This window comes from Dendrobium catenatum, unplaced genomic scaffold (genome assembly GCF_001605985.2).
Source record: "Dendrobium catenatum unplaced genomic scaffold, ASM160598v2 original_scaffold_36778, whole genome shotgun sequence".
Classification (NCBI taxonomy): Eukaryota; Viridiplantae; Streptophyta; class Magnoliopsida; order Asparagales; family Orchidaceae; genus Dendrobium; species Dendrobium catenatum.
In genome coordinates this window covers 112,162-131,451 of record NW_021355236.1, presented here as the reverse complement: position 1 = coordinate 131,451, position 19,290 = coordinate 112,162, and the positions used below count along the sequence as shown (strand labels likewise).

Sequence of the window (19,290 nt, the reverse complement as noted above, 5' to 3'; positions counted from 1 at the left end):
TTGGTTCTTTTGAACCTATGGAAAAGGAAATGGCCAATTTATTGTACCTGATCAGTACAAGTGATACTCCTGAGACGGGTGATATATATATATATATATACGTACTAAATTATTATGAATGTTTTTCATACATTGTCATATGTGATTGAGATTAAATGAGCCTCAATGTTTTAAAATGAAAGGAAAGAAAGAAAGGAAAAGGTTATGAAAGGATTATGTATTTGAAAGATGAAGTAAAGGCATGTTTTTCCTTGAGCACAACTTACTTTATGATCAATGATTCTTCTGTTAAAATTTTCCAAAGCATGTTATAGTTTTCTCTTATTGATTTTATGTTTAATTGAATTTTCATTCTCACCTATTGAGTGTAAAACTCACACTCGTTGTGGGAATACTTTTCTGGAGGATCTAGGAAGGGGTAAATGGCCAACCAACCACCGCACACCTACCGTCGTAGGGAGACGACGGGCGGTAGGTTCTTTTGTGTTTTGATGATTTGTATTGAAAGATTAGAATTAGAATGTAAGAGGAAAATGTTATACTTATGGATCCCCTTTTGTATCTTTTGTAATCTTAATGCTAAATCCATTGATTGGTGATCTTTGAAAGAAGAAAAGAAAAAATTTATGTTTGGAAATTGTAGTGGCTCTTTCTTTATGTTGATGCTTCATTTTGGAGTTATATTAATTGTTTTGTAAAGTTTCTTTTATCTTCTTTATGTCCGATCTCTGTTCCCGCCTCGCACTTGCGAGCTAACCGGGCCGGGTCGTGACATTTTATAACTGTATTTTTTGATTTGAGAACCAGCTTTGTTGAACTGAAGTTTAATGGCCTACAAATGGCTGCTAGTATTCAGTCCAATAGGACCAATATGGGCATTTTGAATTTTTTTGTCTGTGAAAGCACCTTGCTTGTTGATGAATTGCAGTTATTTTAGACATATATATTTAAATTAACAAAGTTTTGGTGAAGATTGTTAAAAGTTCTACTTTTGTTTTCATATTCATTATTTCAAATGGAAGTGTTTGACTGGTGCTTGACAATTTTCCACTTAAATCCTTATCTTTTCTTTAGCTCTAGAGTTTAAAATGCTTTTGGAGCCATTGCACTGAGCACCAATATTGATTTTTCTTTTAGTTCGACTTGTGCTGTTTTGGCAAATGACATGAGTTAGCAATTTATATTTTATAATTATGCCTTGTCCAAATTACTAGGATAGCTGTATGCTAGAAAAAAATAGTATAATTCCCATCCAGATTCAAGTTTTTATTTCTTTTATAAATTTGATGTTCTTGGATATTGAGTAGCCTTCTCAACAAAATGTTTACTTCTATCACAGAGAGTTTAAGGTCATTCTCTATGGATTGTTCACCCTTAATTTCTTGCGGTACTTTTAATCTCATCCATTTAGTAGTGATTCCTTTGGAGGGTGATAAATGGTTACCTATAGGCAATGTTTAGGAGAGAGCGAGAGTAATTCTTGACCATCTTCTTTTATTCTGGGATAAAATGTTTAACCTGCGTAACATATAGTGAGTGTTCATGACCTCATGGCACTTTAGCCATCTTTTATTCTGGGATAATTGTAGCGATTCTTGACCATCTTCTTTTGATTCTGGGATAAAATGTTTTAACCTGCACAGCATATAGTGAGTGTTCACCTTTACTTGTGTTGCAAATTAATAGTCCAGTATGTGACTCTAAGATAGACTTTTACGCGCATTCATTCCTTTGAAATGTGAACTATTGAAGCTTGACATGCTTACTTTCATCTTGTTGCAGGCTTTGGAATCATGTTGCTAGGTCAAGCAGGTGCCGATTCCCTTTTCTACCTGTTTTTTGCTTTGAAAAAATTTACTTGGTTTTGCTTCAAAATTAGTGTAGACGATCAGAGATGATAAAGGTTTTGTAAATTTGATGATAGAATAATAAATCTCACATTCTCACGAGAACGTTTATTAAGAAAAAAACAATCTAGAACTTAAAAACAATCTAGAGTGAGTCGTTTAACACATGAATACCAAAATTCTTGGCAGACAGTCGCTTCACTAATATTTTTGGTTTTTATCTTAATAACGACTGAAAACAGTGGGTTTGTTCATCTACATCTTTAAATCGCAGCTATTGAAACATTTATAATATATTATAGGTGCAATCAAGATGTAAGTCGTCATGATTGTCCAGGACATGAGAAAGAATTGTCCTAGCACGTGAGAAGGAAAAAGGATAAAACGATCTTTGATCCTTGTTGACAGCATTGATATCTGGCGCAATGACCGGCGGAAGAGACGCTAGATTAAAGAATAAGGGTTCTTCAATGGAATCGTGGAATTGGAAAGGAAGACAAAGAGCAGTATGATAATAATTTTCTAGCTGTTCCATTAAGCCACTATTTCCATTACATGTATGCGATAACAACCTCCTGCAAAGGACAACTGGGGAGTCTGATTTGAAAAGAAATGCACAAAATAAAAGAGTGATTAATTCACTAACTTAGAACAAAAATAATGGAGTAGGAGAAGGTTAAAAGAAGCTAGAGACACCCACCATGGTTGGCTCTAACTTGAGTTAGGCAAGTTGATGCATCAAATCGTCCGATTTTCTTAAGAATTCGACCCAGAGTTCAATTCATAGATATTGGTTGCATCCAATCAATAATACTTATAGATGTCTTTGACGTTAAAAGTTTTTTGGATTATTCAAATGGTTGGGTTGATCAATGATGTACGCATTATCAACTTTTTTTTTGCTTTCCAGAAACCAAAATGGGCCAATTTTCTTTGCTTGTAATATTTTGTATGTGCCGGCAGGGTATCCGGCAGGGTAGTAATTCTTGGTGAGATGGATCATAACCAAATCTCCATCCTTAAAAATGATGTGGCATCGGTGGGGATATGTTGATTTTTTATATGTCTCATTAGATGACCAACAATTTTTATTTTACTTCATGATGCAACTGGGTGATTTGCCCTACTAAATCTTATGCTCTTTTGTGTGTTACCCGGTGCTAACTACTTGAGATTAATAGAGGCATTTGACTACTTGGTGTTCATAATGGAGAATGGCGAACGACTGTTCAACTGGTCAACTATTTTGTAAAAATCGAACTTGGCTTCTGTGAGAGATTGGTCTTATGATTTTGTGATGCATGCAAAAATTAGGAAAGGCCCCTAATTTTTGCAAGCAAGAGATACACTTCCTAGGATAATAGAAAATTACATAAAATACTCAAAATACGACAAAATACAACTTTTTATAAGATAAAAGACTCTTACAAACTGACACAAACATAAACATAAACATACACCTAAAGTTGCTTGCCAATCATCGAGAAGAAAGATACTGGTGGGGTGGACACTTGCAGAGAGAAGAAAGGGGTTAGAAGCCAAGACGAAAAAGGCATAACTCACAAGTTATCCTAGAAGAAGGAGAAGGGGATCCATAGCTCGCAAGCTATACCCTCATGTTTCTTTCCAAAAATTAGCACACATAATCTTTTTTATTCATACAAAACACCTTATATTTATAGGAGAAAAGAGGGCAGCCGAACAACCCAAATTAACTCCAAAAACAGTACCCTAAGAGCCACAAAAAGGATAGCATTTAATCCAGAACAACACCTGAAAAGGCAGCACAGAGAACCGGGTACAAGCAGCCCATAGGAAAGCAGCCAGGGAAATCGAAAAGGCAGCACAAGGGACCAGAATCAGCACCCAACAAAGGGAGGTAAAGCAGCCACGGGACCAGCAACCAGAGGAAACCAAAGGGGTAGCATAGGAGATTGGAACCAGCACCCAGCAAGGGAGAACTAGCCACGGGAAAACATAGGAAGAAAACCGAAGAGACACAGGGAAGGGGAAAGGAAAAGGCAGCTAAGGAGAGCCGAACCAGGAGGGGAAAAAATTTCAACTCAACTTATTTTGACCCCCTTTGCCTACGTCAATTCTCATTCGGTTGAAAGAACTCATCTCCCGATGAGGTTGCTTGCAAAGAAAATTGATTTTCATCTTCGGAAGATTTCTTTTCCTTAGCGACAATCATCCAATGGACATAAGAAATTTGCTCCTCGATGATGGCAGCAAGTTGAAAAATTATTCTATCCACATATTCCTCCACAATTTGATCTGTCTCTGGAACAAAGTTGAAGAAAGGTGATTTAAGAATACCGACTTTACCTTGAGCATTGTAAATGAACCCGTTGTCGATTTTAGGATCGACCATTTAATGGATACAACCAAGCCTCATTAAAACTTACATGACAACTAAAACTAATATGACTCACAAACAAAACTCACATGACACTCACATACATGAGAACTAACATGACACCAAAACCTAGGAAGACACACCTAACCTCTGATATCAAATTGATGCATGCAAAAATTAGGAAAAGCCCATAATTTTTGCAAGCTAGAGATACACTTCCTAAGATAATAGAAAATTATATAAAATACTCAAAACTAGACAAAATACGATAAAATACAACTTTTTATAAGATAAAAGACTCTTACAAACTTTGACACAAACACAAACAAAAACATAAACATAAACATACACTTAAGTTTGCTTGCTAATCGTCGAGAAGAAAGATACATGTGGGGGGACACTTGCGGAGAGAAGGTTAGAAGCCAAGACGAAAAATGCATAACTCTCAAGTTATCCTAGAAGAAGGAGAAGGGGATACATAGCTCGCAAGCTATAAAAGAAAACCCTCAGGTTTCTTTCCAAAAATCTGCACACATAATCTTTTTTATTCATACAAAACACCTTATATTTATAGGAGAAAAAAGGGCAGCTAAATAGCCTCAATTAACTCCAAAAACAGCACCGAAAGAGCCACAAAAAGGCTAGCATTTAATCTAGAACATCACCTGAAAAGGCAACACAGAGAACCGGGTAAAAGCAGCCCAAGCGAAAGCAGCCAAGGAAGAAACCGAAAAGGCAACACATGGGACTGGAATCAGCACCCAGCAAAGGGAGGTAAAGCAGCCACGAGACCAGCACATGGAGGAAACCGAAGGGGCAGCGCAAGAGACTGGAACCAGCACCCAGCAAGGGAGAAATAGCCACGGGAAAATAGCACCAGGAAGAAAACCGAAGAGATATAGGGAAGGGGAAAGGAAAAAGGCAGCCAAGGGGAGCCGAACTAGGAGGGAAAAAAATTTTCAACTCAACTTATAGAATTTTCACTTAAGTTTGAGGGGGACTTTTCTATCGCACAATAAGACAAACCTGATACCCTTGAAGAAAAAACCTTGTTGAATATTGATGTCATTCATGCTGTTGTGCTAGCGGCATTGGCTCCAAATTATGCTAAAATCTTATCATTCTCATATTGATGATTGATCCTTGAGCCATCAATTCCCACGAGCTCAGCCTGCAGGGTGATGAGAAGTGCAACTTGGCTACTTGAAACTTAACAATCTTGTTCAAGTGGCCAGATTGGCATTTGAAGAGGAAAGTAAACATTTACAAGAAAAAAAAAAATCCATCACGCGTGTATTCAGGACTAATTTGTTTGGAACTTTATATATTTGAGTGCTCAGTGGATGCTTGGTAAACTCCTGGTGTATGAGATAGTTCTCCCAATGCATATATCGTGTTGAATTTCGATGTCATTCATTCTGCTGTGCTAGCGGCATTGGCTCCAAATTATGCTAAAATCTTATCATTCTAATATTGATGATTGATCCTTGAGCCATCAATTCCCATGAGCTCACCCTGCAGGGTGATGAGAAGTGATACTTGGCTACTTGAAGCTTTAACAACCTTGTTCAAGTGGCTAGATTGGCTTTTGAAGAGGAAAATAAACTTTTACAAGAAAAAAAAAATCCATCGCGAATGTATTCGGGAATGATTTGTTTGGGAGTTTATATATTTGAGTGCGTGGTGGTTGCTTTGTAAACTCCTGGTGTATAAGATTGTTCTCCCAATGCTGTAGTGATAAAATGATGGCATAATTCTTGCTAATGTCATCCATTTTTGGCGCGCCTCTTTGTGCATATTTGAAAAAAAATTTTTAGAGGTCATCCTTCTTGAATAAGGACCACATCGATCTACATCATACAAGCGCTCACTTTCACTTCAAAAAAACGCTCGATATAGGGAGAGTTAAGATAGGAGCTAAGTTGAATTTTTCTTTCAAAACATTGTAACTTAATTCTTGATCATGAGTAATTAAAATTTTCTCTTATGGTTGCTTGTGATTGGTACAACAAGAGTTCTAAAATTGCATATGCATCAATGATAAAAAATTGCAAACTTGTTAAAGCTTGTGGGCTTAAAAAATTCGCCTCCCGACCTCTCCGCGACCCCTTTTTTTATTGGCGGTGAGGAGAGGTTTAACATGTTAAGGTTTCGGGATAAATTTTCAGAAGGCATATTGAGTTTTAGATAAGACACTTCCTAGAGATTTCACCCTCCTTTTGCGAGGACTGTATATCTGAGTTTAGGTTTCTTATATGCGCAAGCCGCTATAGTTAATTATCCCTTCAGACAACGGGAGCGAACATTGGATTAAGGCTAGTTGTTGAACAGATATGTAGTATCCAACATATAGTATGATGAGGACATCGTCAGCATTTTCACTCTTTGTTGCCTAAGCGAGTTAAAACTAAGAATTCTTAGGATCACTCTTTTATTACAAATGATAATTTTAATTTGGATTACTTTGTTCAAATTGCTCTCTATAATTTCCTAAAGTAACTCCATCGCATGTACGTTTCACATCATAGTAGCAACATAATTAGATATTAAAAATCGAAAACTTATCACCGCGCACTCAAAGCGGATGGTGGGGGAAATGATGATGAACATAATTAAGATCCCATGGTTTCGTCGTTTCGAGCCATCATGTATACTTGACCCCTGAAAAATTAACTTTGAGATTTGAGGACATTTCTTTGAAATTTTTGTGGACTCATTCGATTGAGATTTGCATTCAATACGACCATCATTGGGGATTAAAATTTTAGTTATTTGAACCTTATCAACTCCGTTCGCTTGCTAACAGAGAATTGGGTTCAACAATCAATGATTATACGAATGCTAAAACTAAGATATTGTATTTTATGATGAGTTTCATTGAAAGTCCTTGAATGCATAATATGAACTTTAATATTAAATATACTGGTGGATTTATAGTTAGGCATTCACTTGTGAATTTAAGTTATGCTGACTCCAGCTTTTTGAAAAAGGATGAGACTTGAATGTTTGACTCGCGCAGTATTTTCATACCTTAAAATTAGGAGTTTTGTATGACGGTCAGAGCACATGCGGGTGTTTAGCTTGAAAATAGGTTTAACATTAACAAACTTTTAATACCCGCAGTATTCACAGACATTTGTATTTGCAAATTTAGCACGTTTGTTGGAGCACATGCGGGGGTATAAAATTCTTCTTTTAAAATTGATTGCATGCATTTCAATACATCATGTTTAAGTTTAGAGAATTATATTTTTGATGCATGAGGGGGAGTTTTAAAATTTAAAATATTTAAATATATTTTTGGCGCAAGTGATTATCTTTGGAAAGTGCGCAAGATTTCGTTTGAAGTTCGAGAAATGCCTTATGTTCGCTTGTACGAGTGTTGAGTATTCGGTGGCAGAAAGACAAATTAGGTTCCTTTTAATTGTAGATAATAGGGACATCCATTTAACTCATGTAAGTTTATCATTTAGCATAGTTCGTTGATGATGTTTGCTTAATAAACGATAGGAGATCATGTTTTTTCTTGAAAGTGAGTTGTATTGTTCACTATGAATCTCCTATTATCGCTTGTAGGCTAGTTATGTACACGACAAATTCCTTGCTTCGGCTCATAGGTGAATTGTAGTGTTCACTATGTCATTTATTGCTCGTAGGCGAGCTGCTTTGTTCAATAGAGGTCCTTATATTTCCTTGTAGACGAGTTGATATATTCATTACAGTTTCTGAGTTCTCGCCTATAGGCAAACTATCACATGCAAGTTCCTTGCTTGTGCTTATAGGACGACTGATGTCAGTATTACAAGTCATATGCTGTTGCTCATAGGTAGATTGTTGTGCAAGGCAAATTCACTATTTTTTGCTCATAGGTAGACGACTACATTACAAGTACCTCATTTTCATAAGCAAATTATTTGTTCATTAGAAGTCCCCCGTTGTTGCCTGTTAGTGAGCTATCATTTCCTTTATTGGTTTCCTGCCTTTTCTTTTATGTTTAATTTACATCGAGTTCTGTCATTATGTTGCAATTTTTATTTAATTGCACTTTCATTTCAAATATTCATTTAGGTTCGATTCTCCATAAGTTTGTTTAGTCTGAATTTCATTGTATTTTGTATTATTCAGGTCGCTTAAATTTCCATGTCAAATTTTAATTCAAACAAAATTTTAGCAGCCTTTCGATATCTCCTCCGTTTAGGGGAAATTTTTGGGAGTCTAGGCACCATGTTAAGAAAGACATGCATGATCGGTGTCAGATGACACTGCGACCGCGGTCTTCAATTTCACCACGCCAAAAAAACGTGCATTGGTCTTTAGGGTAGCTGCATGGAAGCTCGCAATTTTTTTTTGCCGGCATGAAAGCGCGGATGAGTACTTAATTTTAATGCTAAGAAAAGTGCGCACAGGGCTTACCCGATTTCTCGTAGACGTTGCTCCGAGCTTCCTCCCACCTTGCTAAGAAAATGGTGCGTAGGAGATTTTTAGGTTTAGAGTCAGCGAGCATTATACCTTGATGAATGAGAGGCGGCGAAAACGATGAGATAGAGGGCATGAGAGGCAAAAAAAACAATATCTTTTTTTTTAATCTCTATTCTGATTTTTTTTCTCTTATTTTCTCCTTTTTTGGCTAATAACAATAATATAATACTACTAATAGAGAGAGAGAGAGGGAAATAATCTTTCTGTTTGAGAGAAAATCGGGAAAAGAGAGGGGGCTGGTTTGGGTTAATGGAGATGAGTTGGGCTGTTTGGATGCAGACGAGGAGGAGAAATGGTGGTTGTTGTGTGTAGGAAGTAGAGTGAAGCTAGTGATTCCATTTAGGCTTAGAGTGCAGGAAATAGGAAGATGGGAAGGAGCTGGAGTGTAGGCTAGGGGCTGAGAGGGTTGGAAATGATTGGGTTTGTGTGATTTCTGTTGTTGTAGGTGTAGCTACAAGTAGCAGGTTTATTAGAGGGATAAGGTGGATAAAGTGACCTGCAATAGTGAGGAAAAAGGTTGAGTAGATGGGAGCAAGTTGTTGGGAGTTTGGTTGAGTTCAGTGGCTGTAGGTAGGAACTTGAGAAGTTGCTGGAAGCAGTTTATAGAGGAGGAAGGAATTGGTGAGTTGGTGTTAGTGGACTTTGGGTTGGAGGAGGAAGTGGTTTGCTGTTTGTAGTGGGATGAGGCTTCACGGCAGCAACGAAAAAGAGTTAGGGGATGGGTTGTTGTGGAGTGCGAACCAGAGAGGTAGCGGGAGAGGAGTGTGGCAAGATTGCTGCAGGCTTGTGAGTGAGGTGTTCGGCTTTGGGATGAAGAAGGCAGGTTGAAGGCTGGGTTTGGTTGTGGTTGGCTTCACGGGGAGGAGAGACTCAGGCTGTGTTGGTGGAGCAACTAGTGTTGAGTGGAGCTGCTAGTGTCGAATGGAGCTGCTGGAACAGAGAAACGAATGGGATGTGCTTCGTCCTGTTGCTGAGGATGGGAAGGTCAGGTGGTTGTTGTGGTATTAGGGAGAGGTGTGGTCTTGTTGGAGGAGACGATGCTAGGAGGTTAGGAGGTTCGGTTGTTGTTGAGTGCAAACAGAGGGATTGAGGGTAGGCCGGCTGCAATGGGAGATAGGTTAGTGAGGGTGGAGTTTGGTAAGAGTGCGGAGAGGCAGGCACAAGAATGTGGGAGAGGCAGGCACAAGAATGTGTGAGGGGGATGAAGGCGAGAGCTCGTGAATGAACGAGAGAAAAATGAGAGTTTGGTACATTGAAGATGAGAATAGAGGGATTCTGAATTAGCTGTGAGATCGTATATTCATTTTTTTTTGGTTTCTCCCGCTGCCAGTTGACATGCCGCAGATTACTGTAGCGCCAAATTGCAGAGGATTTGAGCAAATTGGATTTAGCTATAGTAACAAGATAGCAACAGGATATGAGTAGGAGATTTGGCTACGATAACAAGATTTGAGCGGAATATGATGGAATAAGGGGGGATATGATTTAAAATTGATATATTTTTTTCTATTTTTAAAATTATATATAAATATATATTCTAGTGTCACTGCCTCATAATTTGTGCCAATTTTGTATTTTCGCTCGTCCAATGACTCATACAATACGGTAATCATTTTTGGGTATTCTCGACGTTCAGGACGCAACGTCGAAGCCTTTTTTGCAATAGACGATGTTTGGGCGACATCGCACTATGTTTCATCCGTAGTCTGTCGATTTCGATCATGCTCGCTCAAATTAATCGCGAGCGGTTATTCCTTGGGTAATTTTGATATTCTAAGTGTAACGGTGAAGCCCGCTTTGTGATCGGGATGTTATTTTGACAGTTTCATGCACTATCACCTCGAAACTCGTGCCAACTTCATCTATATGCATTGTACGATGACCTGGGCAATATTACAGTCTTTTCTATATGATTTGAACGTCTGGATACAATGCCCAAGTCCGCTTTTCAACTTGACAATGCTTGGGCAACGTCACGCAACCTTCCGTCTATATACCGTTGATGTCGACCACCTTCTCCCAATTCAACTGTGAGGGATTTTCCATAAAGCAAATTTGATGCTCTGATTGTTTTAGTGCAATTCGTTTGATATTCGGAGGTCATTTGTGTAGTTTTTGCTAGCGTTGCGCTTGCCAACAAATCACGCTCGTCGTCATTTCCATTTGAGTTGCTCACGAATGACTCTTCTTTGGCAAATTTAGTGTCCTAAGCACATCAGGGTGATCTATTTCACTATCTGATAATATTTTGAGCCATTTTAATAGCGATCGTGGTGTCCCGATGCTCGTGATAAGTGACATATATGTTAGTCGCCTTCTTTGATGCACTCGATTGAGTGCAAAATATGTATAGAGGCCAACAAAGCTTAATACCACATGAATATTAGTTTGGGTCAGCCACTCTTCAGCCTCCCGAATGCCCTCACTTCCAACGACGTAGCCTAGGAATAAACTTGAGGAGTGAAAAGACATTTCTTCAATTTAGGACTTGTTTTGTTCTAGAAAACCAGAACTTGTTCAAGGGTATGTAAGATGTTCTTCATTTTTCTTGTTATAAATTAACGTGTCATCAATGTAAAGGGCAACACATTGTTGAATAAATAGCTTAAATGACTCAGACATGGGACTCATAAAAGTGCTTGGAGCTTTACAAAGTTTGAACAAAATCACTTGCCACTCAAAGAGGTACCTCTAGTTCTGAATACCATTTTTCATTCATCCCAAAGTCGAATGTAGACTAGTTGATAACTCCACTTCAACTTAAGCTTGGTGAAAGGTTGGAGCCCCCAAATTTATCAAGTCTCCTAGTTATGGGATAAAAAATCAATGCTTTACCGTGATCTTGTCTGATGCCTTGATTGTCCACCCTGTGCACTAACTTCCACCTTTTTTGGGAACTAGTAGTACTGGTAAAGCGCATAGGTTTAGGATTACCTGAATATACAACTTGGTTGGAAAGTTGTTGGTGATATTTCATAATGCCTCATGGTCTTTGTGACTCATGTGATAATGATGAAGATTGCACAAGTTTGAGGGGGGAAATCAACCTGATGTTGTACACTTCTAAGAGGAAGGAATTCATATAGAGCATATTGAATGTTGCGTTTTGTTGTGTGTTTGTGGTTGTGTTGGTTAGAGTGAGGGGGGAGGGGGGTTTAAGCTCGTTTTGATACTCTTCAAACTTAGTGAACATGCAATCTTCTACGAAATAAGAAGCATTGGTTGCACGGAGTAAAACCATATGGTTTTGATTTAAACAACACAAAATTTGATGCTTCTCATTGCATTTAGGGACGGGATTGATGGCTATTCTATTTTTATGATGAGTGGTGGTAAGACAATTTTTGTATCCTTCCACCAAAATGAGTAACTGTTCTCTAGTGACATTCATCTATAGCATACTATCATGGCTAGCTAAGGGGAATGTGATACGCTTCCATATTCAAAAAGTTACAAAGGATTTTGTTTTGATAATATTGCCATATGGAGAATGGAACATGATTGACCTTTTCGAGTCATGTTTCATTGCCTTTAGTGATCCAACCAATTTTGTATTAGTGAGATTGGTTTTCAGTTCGAAGGTGGGAGTACCTTAACCAATGTAAAAACCTAAATTCTTAACTATCGAGATATTGTTCGGTTTGGCCTAAGGGCTCATGGTTTTTTGTCATGTTGGTGTAACTTCCCAGGAGGTCACCCATCCCAGGATTTTCCCGGGATAAGCACGCTTAACTGTGGAGTTTCTTAATGAAATTTCAACCATTACTGCAAAAGGCGCCTAAGGCGCCTCAATGTTCTTTTTGCTTAAGGGTTTTGGAATCTTCACCACTTAAGTAATTGATGTCATCGTCAATATATTTATTCCAGAATCATCCACCAGGTTGTTAGGATTCTAGAGGTGGCCCCTACAAGTTCAAGTGGTGACTCCTTCCACGTGGCACTTTGTTTCATATAGGGTTCAAGAGGTGGCTCCATGAGTATTACTTTGTCTTGTATGACACTTAATTCTCATCTTCTGACTGGTGTATTGCTTTGATACCATTTAAAATAGCCCAAACTCTTAACTATCGAGATATTGTCCACTTTGGCCTAAGGACCTCATGGTTTTGTCATGTTGGTTTAACTTCCCAGGAGGTCATGCATCTCATAATTTGTCCAGGATGAGGACACTTAACTACGAAGTTTCTTAATGAAATTTAAACTATTACACCAAAAGGTGCCTTGATGTTTAAGAGTTTAGCTTCTTTTTACTTAAGGAGTTTCACAACTAGAATCTTGGACACCAAGGCAGCTTTTGTTATTTGTGATTACATTGCTAACACGTATGAAAAAAGGAAGTGGCTGATTTGATCCTTGTTACTTTGCGAGGAGTAGCTCAATAATGCAGGTTATGGTTTCGCCGAGTCCCCTTCAATGAATTCAACCTCTTCCAAGTCTTCTCACCATACCCAATTCACTCTTTATCTTCATCGCTGTTGCCTTTTTTTCTATAAGGCTTTCCATTGTGGACACTCAGTATACTTGTGACCTATTTGGTTGGAACGGTAGCATTGGATAGCCGAAGGTCGAGCATGTGGATTCCTCTTAGCAGGATGTGATTGAGTCCCATCTACTATCGTGGGAGTGCTGTTTGCATGTTATGTGGTTGAAGAACCTGGGAGGAGAGGGTTCATAATTTGTTGGCTCGAACTGGAGCTGCACTTTATTATTTCGAGTTTGGCTGAGAGACTTTCGGCTGGTGGAGAATTGGCTAGCTTGTTGAGATTAGCTAGTTTCATCCTTGTAGGCCAAATTGACAGCTTTAGAGAGCTGCCAAATGGGCTGAAAGGACAGTTAATTACAAAGCTACTCATTTAGCCCGCTGAGATAACATGACACTTGATGTTGCTCCTGTTCATGGAGGCCAACTTGAGCATTCTAATGATAAAACTCTCTTTATTTTTCCTTGATATGATGCCCTTGCTGTTGACTTTGTTGGTATTGATTGTATAGGATCCGATCATAGCGAATGATAAGAAATCACTCCCTAATCGATTTATTTATCCTTTCCATGAATGAATTGGAAGTTTGCATTCCCAATGGCGACCTGTTTGTGATTGCTACCACCAAGTAGCTGCTTCAACTTTGAGTTTATGAGGCACTAATTTAACATTTTTTTCTTCATGCATCTCCATACAAAGATGGTTTTTACGGACTTGAGCCAATTGAGATAGTCTTCAATATGCATGTGCCCAACTTAACGTTGAAGTGTTGCTGGTAATGACGGTGTTGATTAACATCTTGAGGACAGCATCTGTTTGTAATTTCGAAACTTTGCACTCTGAAAATGTTTTGATGAAGTATCAAAATATGACCTAGCTGCATTTTTGAATTGTACTTCATGCTGCGACCTTCACTGGGTTGAGTGTTTTCTTGGAGAAGCTTTTTGAATGTCCTAGTTTGGTAGGCGATGGTCTTGTTTGGTAACGAGATGTTCTTTTAGTTATTGATGATGTTTCTCCATTCATTATAGCAAGAATATTTTCTATGTTCAGGGAGGGTGAACGTATTGAGGGTTTCCGCAGGGCCTGCACAATGAGATTTTCATCTGTGTTGCGATGTCCATTGCCTCCATTGTCAATCATCACTCGGGCTTTGATATTGGTGCAGGGATAGGTAAAATAGAAAGTAGATTGTAGAGGAAGGATTCTTCTTGACTGGAGCTGGGCAATTGGAAAGGAAGATACAAAGACACCTGGATAATAATTGTCTAGCTGTTTCATTGGGCCAATATTATCATTACATATATGTGGCAACAACCTCTTTCAAAGGGCAGCTGAGGAGTCCGATTTTGGAAACAAACATACAAGGCTGATAAGAATGAATAATTCCCCAATATAGTCGTAGGAAAAGATAGAGTAGGTTAAAGGTAGAGACAACCACCACAGTTGGTTCTAGCTTGAGTTAGGCTGGTTGATGCATCATTATCTGTATCGACAATAATATTAATCAGGAAATAACAGATTAAGTTGTACTTCCATCATCGATATCTTTGAAAATGTGATATCAATACAATGCAGACAACAATGCTTTTTCGAAATTAATGAACAGACAACTCCGAGATATGTTTTCTCATGATCTTTGGCTTTGTTATTACTTACATCTGTATCATATTCAATTCTTCAATTTTTGCCTCACATAAAAACAGATATATAAGTACATAGATGACTAATCTGTCATCTTTTATATATTTATCTCAAAGTTTTTCTTGGTTTTCAGGTTGTTGTTTTGTTTGACGTTCAAAATAGATAAATTTGTACAGTGGTAATAGACATCTAATGGGGTTTTGGTCGTCAATTTTAGTGCTAGCTTTAAGTGTTAACCATCTTCATCAGAATGGCATAATCATCATTTTTTTTTGTTTTAGAGCTAGCAATGCACGGAGAATCAATGATTGGCATTTAAAGTGGGCTCAAATTCCTGTGAATTTCATGAATTTATGAATAACATAACTGAATGTGAATACTCATCAGTTCCTTGAATTTAGTTTCTGTTAGGAAATTTAGATTAAATAAACATTGCATGCTAAAAATAAAACGTTATGATTTTTCGTTGGTGGTGCATTTGGCCTGTTCATTTATTTCATCATCTGCCTCTTCTTCCTTTAATCTAGATCTTTGCAAGAAGGCATCAAAATTGGAGTTAAAGGAATTGAAGGAGAGAAAATTTCATCCTGCTTTTATGTTCGAACTTGAATCCTTGCTTCTTGATGTTTATGCCAGCCTGCTTCCGACTGCAAGTGAATATGAACAACGAAAACAGTTGGTTCATGCATATAACATGATCGTGAAGAGTATTTTTGGTGGGTTTTCTATTAATTTATAGCATTCTCTGCTTATTGGCTTACAGTGTTTGGCTTGTTGTCTTGATTAGTTAAGAATTGACTGCTTTTAGACATAAAATTCTGGCATGATTTATTCATTTACTAGAGCATGAATTGTTGTTAATGATATTGCTCAAAGTTATCTGATATATGGAGTCTCCTCCTTGAGTCGGGTATTAGGCTTAGCCTGGTGGCGCTTTAATACATTGTTCTGCTCATTGTGTGAATCCAATATTGATTCTAATTAGCATGGTTTACTTTTTTTTTTAATAAATTTCGAACGATGATGGATTAACTAAGTACCCAGAGGCTATAGGGGATATAGTGGTGTCTTTTAAGACTCTGCATTCAACTTCTTCCCACATGTCAGTGCTGTCTGAATTTATGCAAGCATGAGCATGCTATTGTACAAAATAATTTTGAAGGATAATGAACTTTATCATGTTTTTGTTAAATTCCAGCCGTCCCTTGACACTTGATCCCACGGCTAGGATGAGGATCCGTGGGAGGCTCACCTGGATCATGCCGATCTCCTTCCATATTTATGTGGTTGATTTAGGAAGGATTATATTAGGGCAATTATGCATGATTTTTAATTATTTGTTTCTTTATTAAGATATATTGTATATATCTATAAATAGGGACAAATTTGTGCAATAAAATTAAGTTTTTGCCTCTCCAATTCTCTGCATTTAACATGGTATCAAAGCCAGATTCGCACTACCGATCTTCATTGTCGGAATTATGAGGAATACTAGTTCTTCCACTGGCCTTCATTGCCGGAATCGCTGGGATATACAGATCGAAAGAAGTGGAGATGAGAGTATTCTCTCGTACTTGCCTACATGAGGGCCGAACAAGTAAAAGGAGAAGAACATACGGAGTGGTGCTGAGCAAGTGGTGTGCGTGTGACCAGCCCAACGGGAATTCAACATGCATCAAGAGATCTTCCCGCGTACGATTGAGATCGATCGAGTGTTTGGGGATTTCAAGCTGAGCAGAGGCCTCCTATGTGCAAGCATGTGGACGATCCGAGTATGGAAGAGGATCGGACAAAGCAGTCGAACCTAAGACCTCTTTCTGTGATGCGTCTGGATCGAGAGCTACCTCTCGTACGCATGTTTGGACCGGACCAAGCAAGAAGGGGCAAACTGCAAAAGTTTGGAGCCTCTTGTGCATCCCTAAAGCCTATCACAACAAATTTTTTATTTTACTGTCGTGCCTTCATAGCCAACCTTTACTTATTGTTTTTTACTACTATCGCAAACATAGCATTCATTAATGCATTGCACCTACTGCTTGATTAAAATAGCCTTTATTGGTACCCCTTGTCGCTAGGGGTGTCAATATTGGACATGACCTGAAAACCCAACTCGAATCCGACACGAAAATTTCTGGTTCGGGTCAACCCGAACTCGAAACGGGTTGGGTTCGGGTCAACCCGAACTCAAAACAGTTCTGGTCCGGGTCCTGATTTTCAAACCGTTTCAAATTCCGGGTCGGGTTCGGGTTGACCCGGAAACCCGATAATGACCTGATTTTGACCCGGATCAGCTTATATACGAGATTTTGCCGAAGAAGCGCATGAAACAGAGAAAGTTCTTCACAGTGAGCCAACTCCCGTCGTTGCTTCCGATCAAGGTAACTTGCGATCCGACCGGAAGGGGACGTCGTCCAAAGGAGCAAAGTAGAAAACATCGTCCCAGGAGCGAAGTCGAACTGCTTCGATTTTGAGAGCCGTACTTGTCGCCGCAATGTCTGAAGCTAATTCTTCTTAAAGCTTTAAACAAATAGAGGACTCTATGGTGCACAAAGGGGTGGAGATCTCCAAAACATGCAACCTTTCTATCGCTTATGTGGGAAGAACTACTTGAAGTGGTCCTAATTTGTGAAGGCCTATCTGAAAGGGATTTGAAAGATGAATCACCTCCTTGGGATTGGATCAAAAGAAGGAGATCCTAATTTTTGGGTTTGGGATGAAGCAGACTCCATGATTATGTCATGGTTGAGGAATTCTATGACTCTAGAAATTAGTGAAACTTTATGTTCCTTTCTCTTGTAAAGGACATATGGGATGCCACCAGACAAACATTCTTAAAAGCTCAGGATGCTACTCAAATCTTTGAGATTAAGGTTAAGATAGGAAGCACAATAAGGAAGCAAGATTGTGACAAAATATGCCACTCTCCTGTAAAGTTTGTAGCAAGAACTTGATCACTACAGATGCTTATAGACCAAGTGTTCGGAATATGCTGCTATTCTGAAAAATTTTATTAAAAAAGATAGAGTGTATGACTTTCTTATAGGATTAAATATGGAGTTTGATCAGGTTAGAGTTTAGATCATTGATAAAGAGGAAACACCAGTAGATGAAACCATTTCTCTCATTCGGGCAGAGGAAAGCCGACGAGGGGTAATGCTAGAATCAAAGGCTATTGATGGTTCAACAATAATGACAACCAAAGAGGCGTCATGGATGGAAAGAGAAGGATTTCTCAAATTCTAAGACAAAGACTCCCTTTGATGCAGCTACAACAACAACAACAACATCAAGCCTTTATCCCACTACGTGGGGTCGGCAACATGAATCCTTTTTCTCCATTGTGTCCTATTAAAAGTCAAATTCTCGTTTAAATCTAATAAAGAAAGGTCATTCGTAATATTTTATAACCAAGTCTTTTTAGGTCTACCCTTACCTTTCTTAACATAAGTCAAATCTAATACCTCTACTCTCCTAACCGGGTCATCGGAAGGCCGCCGTTTTATGTGACCAAACCATTTAAGGCGATTCTCTCTAATCTTATCTTCTACTGGAGCTACTCCAACCTTTTCACGTATATGCTCATTTCGTATCCTATCTCTAAGGGTAAAGTCACTCATCCACCTGAGCATCCTCATCTCTGCCACACTTAACTTAGTATTATGCTTCTCTTTTAATGGCCAACATTCGGCACCATAAAGCATTGCAGGCCTCACCACCATCTTATAGAATTTTCCCTTAAGTTTGAGGGGTACATTTCTATCACATAACAAGCCCGATGCATTCCTCAAGTTCAACCATCCAACTTGAATTCTGCTGATAATATCCCCATCTATTTCACCATCACTCTGAACAATAGATCCAAGATATCTAAAACGTGTACTCTTATTAATGACTTGGTACCATACTCTTATTTTCATTTCACTAGGTCTATTACTACTAAAATTACACTCCATATATTCCGTTTTAGATCTACTCAAGCGAAAACCTTTAGACTCTAAGGTTGACCTCCATAATTCAAGTTTACCTTCAACTCCCTCTCTAGTCTTATCAACAAGAAGAATATCATCAGCAAAAAGCATACACAAAGGTACATCCTCTTGCAAATGTCTAGTGAGAACATCCATGACTAAAGCAAAAAGATATGGGCTTAAGGCTGATCCTTGATGTAACCCAACCGAAATAGGGAAATACTTGGTCAATCCACCTTGTGTTTGAACACAAGTAATAGCTCCTGCATACATATCTTTAATGATTTGAATATAAGCATTATTAACTCCTTTCTTTTCAAGAACTCTCCATAGCACTTCTCTTGGAACTTTATCATATGCTTTTTCTAAATCAATAAATATCATATGTAGATCATCCTTATTTTCTCTATATTTCTCCATCAAACCTCTTAATAAATGTATGGCTTCCATAGTCGACCTACCCGACATGAATCCAAAGTGATTTTGAGAAGCATCAATATCACGCGGTAGCA

General features: G+C 38.4%; 1 protein-coding gene across 1 annotated transcript in view; it reads left to right on the top strand.

Moving 5' to 3' along the window:
* Positions 1 to 19,290, top strand: part of LOC110112447 — a 68,355-nt gene that overhangs the window by 10,713 nt on the left and 38,352 nt on the right. Inside the window, exons 2-3 of the mRNA XM_020844673.2 lie at positions 1,783 to 1,812; positions 15,338 to 15,526. Coding sequence (XP_020700332.1) covers positions 1,794 to 1,812; positions 15,338 to 15,526 — 208 coding nt within the window. The 5' untranslated portion in view covers positions 1,783 to 1,793. The remainder of the gene's footprint in view (positions 1 to 1,782; positions 1,813 to 15,337; positions 15,527 to 19,290) is intronic.